The sequence below is a fragment of the Eutrigla gurnardus genome (assembly GCF_963514095.1).
Source record: "Eutrigla gurnardus genome assembly, chromosome: 20".
In the NCBI taxonomy this organism is placed as follows: Eukaryota; Metazoa; Chordata; class Actinopteri; order Perciformes; family Triglidae; genus Eutrigla; species Eutrigla gurnardus.
Window position 1 is genome coordinate 20,465,231 of NC_139931.1, and position 17,068 is coordinate 20,482,298.

Genomic DNA, 17,068 nt, shown 5'->3' on the forward strand with positions numbered 1-17,068 from the left:
CTCCCATTTTTCATGAGATGGACTTAAAGATCTAAAATTCATTCCAGATACACAATATTACCATTTCTCTCAAACATTGTTCACAAATCTGTCTAAATGTGTGATAGTGAACACTTCTGCTTTGCTGAGATAATCCATCCCACCTCACAGGTGTGCCACATCAAGATGCTGATCTGACATCATGATTAGTGCACAGGTGTACCTTATACTGCCCACAATAAAAGGCCACTCTGAAATGTGCAGTTTTGTCTCACAGCAAAATGCCACAGATGCCACAAGCATTGAGGGAACGTGCAATTGGCATGCTGACAGCAGGAATGTCAACCAGATCTGTTGCTCGTGCATTGAATGTTCATTTCTCCACCATAAGCTGTCTCCAAAGGCGTTTCAGAGAATATGGCAGTACATCCAACCGGCCTCACAACCGCAGACCACGTGTAACCACACCAGCCCAGGACCTCCACATCCAGCAGGTTCACCTCCAAGATCGTCTGAGACCAGCCACTCAGACAGCTGCTGAAACAATTGGTTTGCATAACCAAACAATTTCTGCACAAACTGTCAGAAACCGTCTCAGGGAAGCTCAACTGCATGCTCGTCGTCCTCATCGGGGTCTTGACCTGACTCCAGCTCGTCGCCGTAACAGACTTGAGTGGGCAAATGCTCACATTCGATGGCGTCTGGCACGTTGGAGAGGTGTTCTCTTCACGGATGAATCTCGGTTTACATTGTTCAGGGCAGATGGCAGACAGCATGTGTGGCGTCGTGTGGGTGAGCGCTTTGCTGATGTCAATGTTGTGGATCGAGTGGCCCATGGTGGTGGTGGGGTTATGGTATGGGCAGGCATCTGTTATGGACGAAGAACACAGGTGCATTTTATTGATGGCATTTTGAATGCACAGAGATACCGTGATGAGATCCTGAGGCCCATTGTTGTGCCATACATCCATGAACATCACCTCATGTTTCAGCAAGATAATGCACGGCCCCATGTTGCAAGGATCTGTACACAATTCTTGGAAGCTGAAAATGTCCCAGTTCTTGCATGGCCAGCATACTCACCGGACATGTCACCCATTGAGCATGTTTGGGATGTGCTTGACCGGCGTATACGACAGCGTGTACCAGTTCCCACTAATATCCAGCAACTTCGCACAGCCATTGAAGAGGAGTGGACCAACATTCCACAGGCCACAATTGACAATCTGATCAACTCTATGCGAAGAAGATGTGTTGCACTGCATGAGGCAAATGGTGGTCACACCAGATACTGACTGGTTCTGAGTCCCCAGACCCCCAATAAAGCAAAAAAATGCACATTTCAGGGTGGCCTTTTATTGTGGACAGTCTAAGGCACACCTGTGCACTAATCATGATGTCAGATCAGCATCTTGATGTGGCACACCTGTGAGGTGGGATGGATTATCTCAGCAAAGCAGAAGTGCTCACTATCACACATTTAGACAGATTTGTGAACAATGTTTGAGAGAAATGGTAATATTGTGTATCTGGAATGAATTTTAGATCTTTGAATTTTGAATTTATTAAAGGATAGCCCCTTGAGATGTAGCATCTCATTTTCAAGGGGGTCCCTGAACAAGCATATACATAGAACACACAACATCAGCAATACACTACATTACATTGTAGACATACATAACATGACACTACAATACAACAAATACAATACAACAAATAGAGACATCTTGCTCACACACTCCCACATACCACCCCTACCCCCATAAATTTAACAGAATAGAAATATTAAATAACATAGTAGAAATAACGAAATAACAAAATGGAGAAAGAAGGAATAACAATGGAAGAATCAATGAAGTAATTAACAAGAGCAGTTTGTTTTAAGATGTAAATATAGTGACCTCCTGAAACAATGTAAAGAGGTAATAGAACGCAAAGAAGGAGGGAGATTATTCCAATCAAATGGGGCTTTATATTGGAATGACCTTTTACCAACCTCTTTAGAGAGTCTAGGAACAAAGAAATAAGGGAAGTTGGTATGTCTAAGTGGGTATGGGGAGTTGTATGGAATCATAAGTTCTTTTAAATAAGGAGGACAATTAAAATAAATACATTTGAAAAGAAAATGGAACCAATGAGATTGCCTTCTTAATTTGGGTTGTAGCCAGTTCAGAGAATCAAACATGAGACAATGATGTGTTCTAAAAGGACATCTCAAAACAAATCTACATAAGGAGTTAAATATCTTTAAGTCCATCTCATGAAAAATGGGAGCAAAAACAAAAGTGTTGCGTTTATATTTTTGTTGAGTGTATATTGGTGTTGAAAATGAACTAAATATTGCTTCAAATGTTGCGTTTCCAAGTCAGAAAGCACGTCCATCGAGTGAGATCTGTACTTGTCACTGAAAGGGGCAATCCGTGTGTAGACCACGGGAGGTCAGTGGCATTGATTTGCGTTGGCGTGATTTGCGTGGTCATTTCACGGAATTTCGGGTGTTTCCGTTATGTTGTCACGGATTTTGAGTTAACGGTCCGTGGCCATTTCACGGATGTCTGTGAGACCAGGTTGTCTATTTCAATGTTGTTTCATTAATTTTACCACCATGTGAAAGCGGGGCAGTTTGTCCGACTCGCAGCCTGTCTCATCAAGAAGAAAATCCAGAACGTGTTCTTGGTTCATCGTAATTTGGATGTTTATTTTAAAACAAATATAAAATGAAAGTAAATGAAATTGCTTTAGTGTCCTTATTAAACTTGTAGCATCGAAGATGCCAGTCACCAGAAGATGCGTTGCCAGGGCCGTGGCTGAGGCTGAGGTTAAAGACGGTATCCGCCGTAGCCCGCTTTCTCCCCGACTCGCCATGCCCATCCACTTATAGCCTCTCACCACCTGTAGAGGGTGCACACTGACATTTTCTCTTACAAAAAAGAAAAGAGACTCAGCACGTTATGATTAAGAATAAATTAAATGTGGCTCCTACACACCAGCCCCTAATTTTTCTCCTTAGAATAAATTACTTAAAATAGTTACAAAACAGAAAGGAGCCATTACTAGCAACCAACTGAGGTAGTGAAAAAAGTCAAATATACATTACATAAAAAAATATCTGAGGCACTCAAGAAGGTAAATGATAAAAAGCCTTTATTGGTACATGGCTGTTATGAACAAACACTGGCAGATTGGACCCAAACGCAAGACACAACAACGAAAGTCAATTAAACGTGATTTAATGTGTGACAGAATAAACAACTAGTGCAATGTGCACGGGGGAAATAAAGGGGACAGGGCTGGTGACATCAATGGTGCGAGTGGTGCGAGTGGTGAGCTCTCCAGAGCGTGCCCAGTGAAGACCAAAAGCCAGGTGAGGCGTCCCTCCACGTGGTAATGGCGTCCGTGTGCTGAACAAACAATTTCCCAGAGCGAGATACAGCGGCACAGGGAAAGCTGGTAGACGAAGGAGCAGGCAGGCAGGCAGACTGAACGGCAAACTGGCAGGCAGGCGAAACAGGGAGCAAGAACTGCAGCGACAAAAAGCACAGGTTTGGCCAAACAAAGCACGGTCGAAAAACACAGAGAATAACAGGTGACTAGAGGTGGCCTGAGGACACAATGAACTACCGCTCATGCTGACGAAACGATCTGGCGATGAGTGACAATCAGACCAGGCTTCTTATACTGCTGGGAGGTGATTAGTGACTGATGAATCCCACCTGGAGCTGCAGCCGCAGAACGCCACGCCCACCGGCTCACACACACACACACACACAGAGAGGGGAAGAAACAATCAGGATGACAAACATGGGGAAACAAAACAATGACACAAGAGGGAAGAGGAGGGCTGCCATGATGACATCATGACAATGGCTAATCTAAGAGTTTCTTCAAAGTTCTACTTGAATCCCCAAACTGAAGAGCACCAGAGGGACACCTTTTTTTACACCCAAGTAGCACTCCATGCAGTCTGTTTTTTTGATTATACATTACATAACTTGGTCTTATGGCTCAGTCTCTAGGATGTGGCACAGCTTTGTTATTGGCCTTTCAATAACTGAAGTCTTAGTCCGGATCTTCGCTGAGCGGACCAGACCGCTCCCATCAGGCTTGGTTTCCAACACTCTGCCTAATGGCCATGACCCCCCAGAACCCGGGGGGGTCAACCAGCAGGACGACGTCTCCAGTTTCCAGATTCTTTCTCACTTTAGTCCATTTTTGTCTTTGCTGGAGCAGCAGAAGGTATTCCTTCATCCATCTATGCCAGAAAAGGTCGGCCATGTACTGGACCTGCTTCCAGCGGCACCAGGCATAGAGATCTGAGTCCCTGAAGGTTCCAGGGGGTAGAACAGGTTGTGATTTCAGCAGGATGATGTGATTTGGAGTAAGTGGCTCTAGGTCGTGAGGATCAGAGGACACAGTAGAGAGGGGCCAGTTATTGAGGATTGCTTCCACCTCGCAGAAGAGAGTTTGTAGGCCTTCATCGTCAATGTTTTGCTGGCGAGTGGAATTCAGCACATGACGGACAGATCTTATAAGCCTTTCCCAGACTCCCCCATGGTGTGATGCTGCTGGTGGATTGAAACTCCATTGGATTCCATCAGAAAGCAGAATACTTTGGATTTTGCTTTCATTCAGTGAACTTAGGGCCCTTTTCAGCTCTGCCTGGGCACCCACCAGGTTTGTACCATTGTCAGATCTGATGTACTTGACCTGACCTCGTCTGCAAACAAATCTTCTTAAAGCATGAATGCAAGAGTCAGTGTCTAGTGAGTAGGCCATCTCCAAATGTATGGCTCTGCTGGACATACAGGTGAACAGGACCCCATACCTTTTTATCTGGCTTCTTCCATGTTTTACTTCAATCGGGCCAAAAAAGTCCAGTCCAACATTGGTAAAAGGAGGGCAGGTAAGATTCTTTCCTGTGGCAAATCCGCCATCTTCTGCTCACCAGTTCTGCCTCTCAAACATCGACACACAACACACCTCGAAATGACCTTCCTTGCTGCTGAGTTTCCCTTCACAACCCAGTATTTCTTACGGAGCTCTGAAGCGTATGGTTCCTACCGCTGTGTCCAGAGCGTTCATGGATGTGTTTTAATATGAGACCTGAAACGTGAGCATCTTTGGACAGGATACAGGGGTGTTTCATAAGCCATAGCAGATCTGTGTAGTCGGCCGGATGGTAAATGGTACTCATTTATATAGCGCTTTTATCCAAAGCGCTTTACAGTAATGACTGACATTTACCCATTCATACACACACGGTGGAGTCAACCACGCAGGGCGACAGCCAGCTCGTCGGGAGCAATTAGGGTGAGGTGTCTTGCTCAGGGACGCCAGGCACTCAGCTAGGAGGAGCCAGGGATCAAACCGGCAAACTTGTGGTTGCCAGCCAACCCGCTCTACAGCCTGAGCTAAACCCCCCTACCCTTATGATTCCCTCATCAAGCTTAGGGTCAAGCTTACAGAGTTTACTGCTCCTTTGCACTCTAAATGGGGCTATTTCCAGTGCCACCATTTCGACTGGGAATGATTGCCTCTGGACACACGTGATGACTGACCTTTCTGCCTGTGCAAGATCTTTCACTGTGAGGAACTGTCCACCAAGTTTGGTTCTGGAAGCACTGAGGTCAGTGCTAATTTTTTGGCTGTATGAACGGGTTGTGTGAAATCGGGGCCCTGCATTAGCTCAGTATTTAGGGAAACGCCTTGGTAAGGGGCTGCACAGTCAAAGACCACCCTAAGTTTTCTTTTCTTGGGGTGGTACACTCCATGATGTGGTATATACCAAACCTTTCCTGGTGGTTGTACTAGTGCTTCTTGCGGGACCTCCTCTGCATGATTATTCTCAAAGATGTCGTTGAGGAAAGCAACATATTCCTGCTTATACTGCTGGTCTTTGTTCATCTTCCTTTTTAGGCTCTGCAGGCGCTGTTCAGCTATTTTGCGGTTATTGGGCAAGCTGACACTGGTTCTCCTGAAAGGAAGCTTCAGACTGTAATGTCCATTTTGCAGGACAACCTCACCTGCCATTTTTAAAAACCTTTTGTCTTCACTTGACATTTCAGTCTTTTCCTCAGATGCCTCGTTAGAATCCTGGTTGTACTGCGAGATCAGAAGCTTTTCCAGACTTGCAACTGATATCCTGTTCACAGTCACATTCGTTACACTACCTTCATTCCTTAGTGGTCCGTTTACAACCCACCCCAGTAGGGTTCTTACCGCGTAGGGGCCTTCACGTTGGCTATTTATCACCTCCCATGGTTCCAAAAGTTTTGGAGCATTTGTTCCAATTAACAACTCCACTTTAGCGTTGACACTGGGAAGTCTGACTTTACTTAAATACGCCCATTGCGCCAAGTCATTTTGATTTTGAATGCTGCTTGTGGTAACTGGGATTTATTTCTGAGTGAAGACTTCATTGTGCTCAGCAGAATGTTTGTTTTTCTTCCTTTCAGATTGAGCTGAGACATGAGTAATTCTGAGCAGAAGGTTGCAGTGGACCCAGGATCTAGGAGAGCATATACTTGCAAGATCTGGCTGCCTTTTGCCGTTTTAACCTGAACTGGCACAATTGACAACATGGTCTCTTGCTTTCCAGCCCCTATATGGCCACACAACTCCGCTGAAGCACCACCCACTTCACCAGGGAGTCTTTCTGCCTCTTTGGCTGTGCCATTTTTGGCATCAATGTGCAGGGCGCTTGGGTGAGCTTGCTTGCACATTTTGCAGGTGAGGCACCTCTTGCAGTCTCTACTAATATGGCCTGTGGAGAGACATCCAAAGCATATGCCCTTGGTCTTCAAAAAACTGAGCTTACTTCTATGTACAGTCTTCAGAAAAGATTTACACGTATGTAAAGTATGTTTATATTCACACAAGGGGCATGAGGGTTCCGGCTCTTTTCCCTTTTGGGCAACAGCAACACTTGTGACAAAACTACTGCCAGACAGCTTTGTGACATGAGACTTGACAGGGGCTCTAGCTTTCACTCTACTGGTTGACTGATCTTGAAGGTCACCCAAGAGCGGGTCTGCTGCTATGCAAGCTTGTTTCTCAATATAATTGATAAGGTCCAGAACTCGGACTCTGGGTTTGTATGGCAGCTTAAGCACGATGCTCCTCATGTTGGATACCGTGTCCATGTACTCCATTTCCTCCATAGCATTGTGGCAGCTCCTAAGGAACATGGCGCAATCCTGCAGTGTTTCTGAATCCTCCGATTTGATTTGGGGCCAGGATAGAGCCTTCTCCAAATAAGCACAAAAAATCCTGTATTTGTTTCCAAAGTTGTCTTTTAGTATCTCCTTTGCTCTGTGGTAGTCTCTACTTGGAGTCATCTACTCACAGCTTTTGAGTAGTCTTTGAGCTTGACCTTTAGTGAACTGTATCAGGAACTGCAGCCTCTCTCTGTTGTTGTCAGTTTTGTTTTCAATCAGACTTTCAAACGAGTGGATAAAGGATTTATACTCCAGAATGTGTCCCTCAAAGAGTGCAATGCTTCCTTGTGGTAGTGTAGACAGAAGTTGCTGTTTCACAAGAATCCTTGTCAAGTCATTTTGATTTTCCAGAATCTTGATAATCTTTTCTTCCTGTGCAGAGCTGGATGTAACAGGAATCTGCTCTTGTGACATAAGTGTCTGTGTGTTCTGAGCTGATCTGGACTGAATCGTCACAGGGGGCGTGACTGAGGAAATACTGTGGCCTGAAGTCTGCTGTGGTTGTAGATTTGTGTTACTGCTGGTTCCATAAACAGACTGACTTTGATAGTTATCTGCATCTAAATCAAATATGGGGAATTGGAACGGTGCATTGGTTTTGCTTCTGACTACTGGAGCATCTTTATAAGCATAAAGCGAACTCTCCAGCTTTTCATCCGTTGCATCTGTTGCCGCTGATGCACCACTTTCGACTTCTGCTGCCTCTGCGCCTAACACAGGTCTCTGAACTGGGACTGCATCAGGTTGTACAGGGATAAGCATTGACACTTCAGCCTCCTTTAAATAATTAATTTTGGCTGTAGCGACAGCTATTTCTGTGTGTAATTTCAATGTTTCTCTTCTCTTTCTTAGCATTTGTTCCTGCTCCTCAAGGTCATGCTTTTCTTTTAGTTTCGCAGCTTTGGTCAATAAAGCTACTCTCTCTGCTCCTGCACTTATGCGTTGGGGTGGAGAAGATGAGGAGGATGTGGCGGATGAGGCAGACCTGACTGACTGCGTCTCAACATCATTAAGACCCCCACTTGCTTTTATGCTCTCCCCAAGTCGTAGATCTCCGGTTTGAGTGACAGAAGATAGGGGCGCTTCACATAAACTGAACGAACTGGCGTTTTCCACATCTGAAATCCATTTCGTTACGTTTGCAAGAAAGACAACCATCTGTGTACACCGACGCTGATACTATTTTTGATTGTCTTCCCGTTTTGCATCCTCATCCAACATTTCACTGTAGCAGGCATGCAGACCTTTAAAATCATCTAAATGTTCATTGAACTTAATCATGTTTCCTTTTACTTCTTCAATGAAGTCTTTGTCACTCATTAAATCTTTCACAATGTTCATTCCTCGTGTTAAATGCAACATTTTTCCTGCTCTGCATGAGCGTGGACATGCCGCTATGTCATCCATGTTTTTAACAGGAGTTATTTCTGCTTCGTCAGGACTTGACATTCTTATTCAAAGAAGAAAGTTCAGAAAGCACTCAAAAACAAATATTCTCTTTCTTCAATTGATCCAGAAATCTTCAAAATATACACAAACAGTTTGTATCCCTTTCCACTTTTAACTTTCCTGCAGCTTCTTCACTGCTCTCAATTGTTTGGCCACATCGTAATAAGGTCAGAAAATAAGAGATCACAGTCCGTTAACACAAAAACCAATGTGGAACTTCGTTTCTGGTAATGTCAAATAATATTTCCAAATGAATAATCCTTCCCAAATGTTTGTTATGAGAGCACGTTCCTCCTCAGAAGTGTTTCTTTGTTTGCTCCACCATGTGTCGGGTCAGCTTTCTTCTGCCTTTCCACGCGTAATGCTCCGTAAACTCCTCCAGTATCAATCCACAGCTCGTCTTTAACGTAATGTAGTGGTAAAACTTGTCTTTAATTGGGTTTTTCCTATAACCTCTATTTCAATGTTGTTCCATTCATTTTACCACCATGTGAAAGCGGGGCAGTTTGTCCGACTCGCAGCCTGTCTCATCAAGAAGAAAATCCAGAACGTGTTCTTGGTTCATCGTAATTTGGATGTTTATTTTAAAACAAATATAAAATGAAAGTAAATTAAATTGCTTTAGTGTCCTTATTAAACTTGTAGCATCGAAGATGCCAGTCACCAGCAGACGCGTTGCCAGGGCCGTGGCTGAGGTTAAAGACGGTATCCGCCGTAGCCCGCTTTCTCCCCGATGTGCCATGCCCATCCACTTATAGCCTCTCACCACCTGTAGAGGGTGCACACTTACATTTTTTCTTACGAAAAAGAAAAGAGACTCAGCACATGTTATCATTAAAGGGATAGTTCGGAATTTTGGACATAAGACCTATTTTCCAAGTGAGCCGGTGTGTTCGAGACGTCTGGAGACGTTTTCAAGACATTTCATTCAGTTCTTCTCGTTGCCGAGTTCGCTTATGCTATAGCTAGCGCAAGTCAACGGTTCTTAGCTAGACAGGCATTAAAAACAGTCTTGCCCACTCCACAGTGCACCCGAGGCAAATCAATTAAAACACAAGACTGTCGATGTACGTATCTGTGTTGATAGAATAATATTTGAAACAAAACTAACCTTGCATCGCATGAATCATCCATTTTTTGAGGAACTAGTTTCTCAGCAGCAGCAGAACTTTACTTTGCTCAAAACTCTAAGACGCGCCGCCCGAAATACTGCCCGTAAATAGGCAATCGAACCGGGCCAAACTGTCAGCACTTATACCCCCAAGGCTGTCTGAAAAGCCCTCGGAGCTCACTCAAACACCGGGCAGCCCACAGCCACGCGAAGCCACAATTATGCACCGCAAACCCAGACCACTGCTCCGTCCGGAGAACCGTAAACCCTCGGACGCGTTGCAGGGGATTCCCTCCTGGCACCACCAGTCTCCGTTTGTTCGGGCCCGGTTCTCAGCTCCAGCGGGGGCTATCTCGGTCTCCACACACACTCGTTCACGTTCTGCCCTTTGAGCATCCCTCTCGTGCAATTCTTCCTCTGTATATTCAGGCTCGTACAGGTACGGTTGTGTCCATTTCTGTGAGATTGAAGAAACTAGCACTGCAGGCTACTCTGCGTCTGTAGCAATGACAGCAGGTAAACAAACTATTATAGAACCTGTAACTTATAAGCGCTAGGTGATATCACTCCGCCGCTGCCATAGCCTACTAGGAAGTATGACACACTGCTGCTGCTGCTGCTGCTGCTGAGACATAAATCCTTAAAAATGCAAGGTTGGTTTTATTTCAAACATTCTATCAACACATATGTACATCGATAGTCTGCCGTTACAATGGATTTGCCTCGGGTACACTGTGGAGTGGGCAAGACTGTTTTTAATGCCTGTCTAGCTAAGAACCATTGACTTGCGCTAGCTATAGCATAAGCGAACTCGGCAACTAGAAGAACTGAATTAAATTTCTTGAAAACATCTCCAGACGTCTCGAACACACCGGCTCACTTGGAAAATAGGTCTTATGTCCAAAATTCTGAACTATCCCTTTAAGAATAAATTAAATGTGGCTCCTACAGATTGGTTTTCCAAACTGCTATAAGTTGTATGTGGAACAAGTATTTTTCATACATAAAAGTGACACCTTAAATGTACAATATCTAAATCCTAACAAATGTAATGTTTTTTTCTTCTTCTTGGGAATGGGTCTAATGCGAATAAGACCTTCTAACACCAATGCTGCTCACAACAAACAGGAAGTGAATTTGTCAAGCAGCCTAATTGGTTACAAAGTCAATGCAAATGCATAAATAGGAGCCAATTTGCAATGGGCAGCACAAATAACACGTACAAGTTGAATATGTTTCATTCGCACAAGTTGAAATATGTTACCTTGAACCAGCGGCGCCGGAATGGTTTCAGCGGTGGGGTGGCCAAAATGCGCGTGCATGTGACACATCATCAACCTGATAAATCAGTCAATTTCCCGGGTCCGTTTCCCGGGCCTAATTAATACCTGCATGCGGACGTGTGCGTCATTTGACACAGAAAATACATGTTTATCCCCAACCCTGCCCTCGCGTACCTGCAGCCAGCCTCTGTCCTACTCTCTCCCTCTCGCGCTGTAGGCCTACTCATACTCTGTGTTCCAAAAATATAGATTGTAAGTTTGAAGATAACAGGCTAAATCGCTATACATGAAATCATGTTTAGGGTAGCCCTCTGAGACCCATTGTAGCTTATACGCTACAAAAGATCATGTTGTCTTTAGAGCGCCATAACTCCGTAATGGTTTGGGCTAGAAACATGCCTTTTTTTCCTCTTAAACTAGAGAAACGGGGTTAAACAACGGTACCCTGCTTGCCCATGTGAGCGATTGATTTCTGACAACAAAACGAATGCGTAAAGTAGTAAAATATGTCACTAGATGTCTCCTCGTCTCCGTGGCGCATTTCTCCATTTTGTTTATGTATATCGATCAACTTCTCATCCACCATCTTGCTCGTGACGTATAGAGTTACGTTTATGCATCGGACGCTCGTATTGGCTCCCGTAGTCGGAAAGCCTGATTTACGCTTGGCCATGAGTTGGTGTGTTTGCCCACACGGGAGACAGGGAGGAGTTCAAATCAGAGAAAATGACAGTCAAAAAGTTACTGTAGTCATAGAGAAAGTTGAATACATAAATGGCACAGAAGAAGTACACTATATACACACATATTTAGGGCAGGGAGAGGAAAGGATCATACCTGGCCAAAAAATCCACCCATAGACATTACCCAAAAGAATATCCATATTTCATAGACAAAAGCAGCTCAAAGCTTCAAATAACTTCTAGCATAATCCAAACAAGTGTGTGCAACGTCCTATGTTGATCTTTTCTTTTGTTATAATGGCTTGCAGTGCTTTTTTTAATAAAATGTGTAAAAATTCAAGGTGCTTTTTTTTTTATTTTTAATTTATGGGCTAAAATCCCCTATTATAGTGTATATACGTATTTATTGAGTGATACACACAGTTAGCTGAGGTTGTGCTGGCAATAGGCTACACAAAAGTATGACAAGACGGAAAGTTCTCTATGTGGGTCTCAGAGGGCTAGAAGGTAGGCATAGTGATGGAAGTCATAGTTTGAAAAAAAAGTGCAGTCTTTTATTTTCATTTTCTCATCTAAAAAAACGAACCGCACTGCGTCTCACGGTGCGTGCAGGTCAAACTCTCCTGAAATGGGAACAGTCAGCCGTAGCAGTAGGCTACAGGAGGACAGTGTCAGCGATGCTAAAAGCAATGAACAGTCAACACCCACCTGGGTGCTCCAGTCCATACCCCCGTCCGTGCGACGATCACAGATGAGCGTGAGCGTAATTAGATTCAGTAATTAGATCAAGCAGTCCGTCATGATTCAATCATCCAGCAGATGGCCCCCCCACTACTACCACCGCCTGGCCAGCAACACTTATTACACAAAAAAGAAGTTATTGAGGAACAAACTATATGACCAATGCAATATATTTTTTATATTATTTTTTTTCCCTTCCCCGAAAAGTGGGGTGGCCATTGGCCTCGCGGCAGTGCCTTGAACCAAAAACTTGATTATTTCTAGTAAAACATGAAAAGAAACTGACTTCATGGAAAACAAAGAGCGTTCTCATACTATTTTAACATGTGAAACTAGCTTGTGCTAGCTTCCTCATGTTAGTCCAGCAGCTAATACTAGCCAACAAAGGAGCAGAATCGGATTATCCCTTATAGAACCAGGATGGTTTGACTTTGGAAATGGAACCTTTTTGTTTCCTAAATAAAACACCTCACATCATTTTACTAAGTTGTTACAGAATAATTGTACTAAGTTGTTACAGAATAAATAAATAGAATAAATAAACTGTAAATAACTTAATTATGACAAAAATGTCATTTAGAACCTCATAATTCCAGCGAGACAAACAGTTGTTTGTTATTGTTTCATCACACATTTCTGATTCCTCTTCAGACTCAGTGACTGTAACCTCTCAGAGAGAAGCTGTGGAGTTCTGTCCTCAGTTCTCAGCTCCCAGTCCTCTAGTCTAAGAGACCTGGACCTGAATACCAACGACCTGCAAGATTCAGGAGTGAAGCTGCTGTCTGATGGTCTGAAGAATCCACACTGCCGACTGGAAACTCTCAGGTCAGACTCAACTACTTTGAGAAGTTTACCTATTAAGCTTTCAATGATACGTTTACATGCACCAAATATTCACTTCTTTGCTCTTATTCAGAAAAAGAACCTTTTACTACTAATCTGATTACATGGCTGATGAAAAACGTTTCTGCTGGTAACGACTTACCAGCAAAAGAAAAAATCACTGAAGAAAACCAAACTTCTGTTTTCTCTTTTCCCTGCCCTTGGATGTTTTACTAGTTTAATAAATCCAGTGTTGTAGCGAAAAACCTTCAACTACATAATAGGGCCATTTCAGATAAACTAACTATCTAACAGATAGTCTCACAATTATAGTCCCAGATGAAAAGAAGTCCAGCCAGTCTTTAATCCAAAGAAAAAGAGATGTTTATTAGCCAATACCGGATCCAAACATCACGGGTTACCCCGGGGTAAGCGCCCGAGAGCCCCGGGTCCTCGGTTTATATGCTGTTGAACCCAGGATATTTCCACGCCCATGTCCTCATCCTTTCTACAAATCAGGATCTTAATATCCCAAAAACTATGACTGTCATAATTTCCCCACCCATAATTTGGTACAGCTATCACACTTTGGCAGGGGTTTTCCCCCAAAGCTTCTACAAAGCGTCTCTCCTCAATCCAGTTATTATGACACAATGGTGTACACAGTGGGTCTACACTGTGTACACAGTCTGTATAGACTCATGAACCCAGGTTCAGGTGGTGTCAGTGTTGCCAGGTGAGAAATGTAGGATTATCGTACCAGAGACATAAAATTATCGTATTTTGAGGGAAATTATCGTACACCCGTCATAACCAAAATAACAAGTCTATTGATGCGCTATAGTCACTCTAGTGTTGAATAGCGTCTAACATGTTCACTCATTTTCAGTGCTTCTTCTTCCAGACTGGCTCTGCTTCTTCTTAATTATTATTATTTTTTTTCCCTCACTCATGGGGCAGGTGTAGCGGACTGGAATTTCCAGCCAATCGTGAAACAGATGCCTTCAGATTCACAAAAAAACTCCGACAGACAGTTGCGACAGGCTGATTACAACCAATTACAACCACACATTCACGGAATGGTGAAATTATCGTATTTCTGGTCTTTTTTGGGATTATTGATCGTACATCGTACAGAGGGCAAAATTATCGTACAAATACGATAATTATCGTACACCTGGCAACACTGGGTGGTGTAGACAGTTTGTGTAGACTCATGAACCCAGTTGCAAGGCCTTTAAATCACAGCCTGTCATGGTGACCTAGATATCCTTTGGCTGCAGAAATAATTAACCCCTTAGCCACTACACCAGCTGGCATTTATAAATGCTGTTGTACGTCAGTCTACGTTTGTGAACGCCCCTACACGAACATGTGAGCCTGAACTACAACACCGGTGTCTCTGCTGTCAAGGTGGAGCCAGTTTGAACCACTTTTTACACGGTTGAGTAGACTGTGTTTAATATTCAATGACCTCATATTCTTGTCACGTGCGGAAGCAGCAGGGAGGACCCACATGCAGACTCAAAGGTATGCAGATGCAATTTAGACACACTATTCATGAAAACATGAATCATTCTCTCTGGCCAGCAGAGAGAATGCACCTGATTGGAATATCAACTCTGACAACTGAACATGAATCAAGCAGACATTTTGATGCTGCTAACAGTTTTAATTCAAGGTTTAAAGCTTCTAACTAATCTAGGCTAGGGTCACTAAGAGGTGGAGCGCGGTCCAGATCCAGACCCAGACCCCATCCTATCTGGACCCAGGCCCATAACTGATAGATCCTTGAGAATTATTAAATGGTCCATTTTACTGCTGCAGCGTTAGCATCATTACACTGGTTCAGATGGTTGGAGGCTAAATCACCTCACTGGTTGCTACTCGCAGACACTTAATTACCCAGTAATGCAACAGGACGAGACGTTAATTCCGAAATTATTCAAATCTGTGCAAACTGGAGTTTCTGTGAGTGACGGTTCTATGGTGACCAGACTCACTGACAGCTGACGGATCAGGTAGGTGAGATCTAGAGCCGATAGATAAGTTCACATGGCTGCTCTGAAAGAGGAACGCTGACAGTGAGAACAGAGCTTTGAATCAAGAACGGACAGACTCTCCTGTGTTTCCTTCAACTGGCATTTGAACACCTGAATGCCTCATATGTTCTGAGACTCTTAAGAATGAAGGATTTTCAAAGCTGTGTTTTGTTTTTTACTGTTATTGTGAGAGTACTTGTTATTTATAATTTCTCCAGTTCAATATGGAAACTGACAACAAACATATTTGAGATGTAATTGAATTACAGCCTTTTTTCTTTGCTACTTGGTTTAAAATCAATAGCCAGATCTTTGTTGGGACACCAGGTCTGAAGACATACCACATAGACGGTTTCAACTGTTGTTTCTTGACTTCTCTTCCTCCTCTATCCGTCTCTGTCCATCACTCAGCCACGCTTATCCCACCCAGTACAACATCAACACAACAACAGAGAATTATAACTTTTTTCATTTTAAACTCCCCAGAAGTGACAGAAGTGTGTGTGTGTCTTCAGTCTGTCAGGTTGTCTGATCACAGAGGACGGCTGTTCGTCTCTGGCCTCAGCTCTGGACTCCAACCCCTCCTATCTGAGACAGCTGGACCTGAGCTACAATCATCTGGGGGACTCAGGAGTCAAGCTGCTGTCTGCTGGACTGGAGGGTCCACACTGGAGACTGGACATTCTCAGGTGAGGACAGATGGACAGACACCAGACTGGACTCTCAGGTGAGGACAGATGGACAGACATCAGACTGGACACTCAGGTGAGGACAGATGGACAGACATCAGACTGGACACTCTCAGGTGAGGACAGATGGGCAGACACCAGACTGGACTCTCAGATGAGGACAGATGGACAACAGTCTCTGACTGAGGAGCTGGGCTTCATGTTTACTGGTGTTTGAATGTCTTCCTGCAGGGTGGACCATGGGGGACAGCAGAGATTGAGACCTGGTGTGAGGAAGTGTGAGTATGTCTTCAGTAACTCAGCTGCTCCAGATTTGAACGTGTTCATGACTGAAATCCGATTCTAATCAGGATGTAGAGTTTGTTTCTTCGTGGCTGTAAAGGTGTCGTGTTGTGTTCACACCAAATGCCACATTTTCACGTTCAATTACACACAAAGTCAACGCAATGGACGCCAATTCCTGCCGGATGGCAACAGAGGCGAATACACAACATTCCTGTTGTTGTCGTGTTTGTGTGAGTTTAAATATTTGAAGTGAAGAGAGAAGTTCCTGAGACTCTGTGTCTCTAAAGCGTCTCAGCGAGATCGTCCTCCTGTCATCCTGAAGTCCCTGAATCCTAAATGGAGGACCCAGATGTTGTCTCCTGGGTCTGTGGTCCCCCAGAGCACATTAGTCCACAGACCAGATCACAGTTTGGTCTGGTTTCAATATTTACTCATTTTAGGCCCAACTGTGATATTTTTACTACACTCTAAGAAATAAGGGTTCCAATAGGGTTCTTCTACAAGGGCTGAGGTCCTACCTGGAACCATTTGCTTCTGAAAAACCCTTTCCGGAACCCACCCTCTAAATCTAAAGTCCATACCATTACCCACTAAGCTATCCAGCAGAATGTGTAGATCAGGGACTCCTCTGACTCGCCACACTCACTTGTACAGCCAGGTTGACAGTTCCTTCATGTCAGTGGTCAGACAGAGGGAGCTGATCATGTGTCTGTTTAGCTTTGTCTGTATAATGTGTGACTTCTGCTTTTGGGTCACAGGTTCAATTC

At 43.9% G+C, this 17,068-nt stretch overlaps 1 protein-coding gene across 1 annotated transcript; it reads left to right on the forward strand.

Annotated features, from left to right (window-relative positions):
• Positions 1-9,298: 9,298 nt before the first annotated feature.
• LOC311031493 (ribonuclease inhibitor-like) lies at positions 9,299-16,362 on the forward strand (the record flags this gene model as incomplete). Its single annotated transcript, XM_084037798.1, has 5 exons — positions 9,299-9,350; positions 12,335-12,392; positions 13,115-13,288; positions 15,843-16,016; positions 16,248-16,362. The coding sequence occupies 5 exons, from the start codon at positions 9,299-9,301 to the stop codon at positions 16,360-16,362; spliced, it is 573 nt and encodes a 190-aa protein (XP_083893924.1).
• Positions 16,363-17,068: the final 706 nt, after the last annotated feature.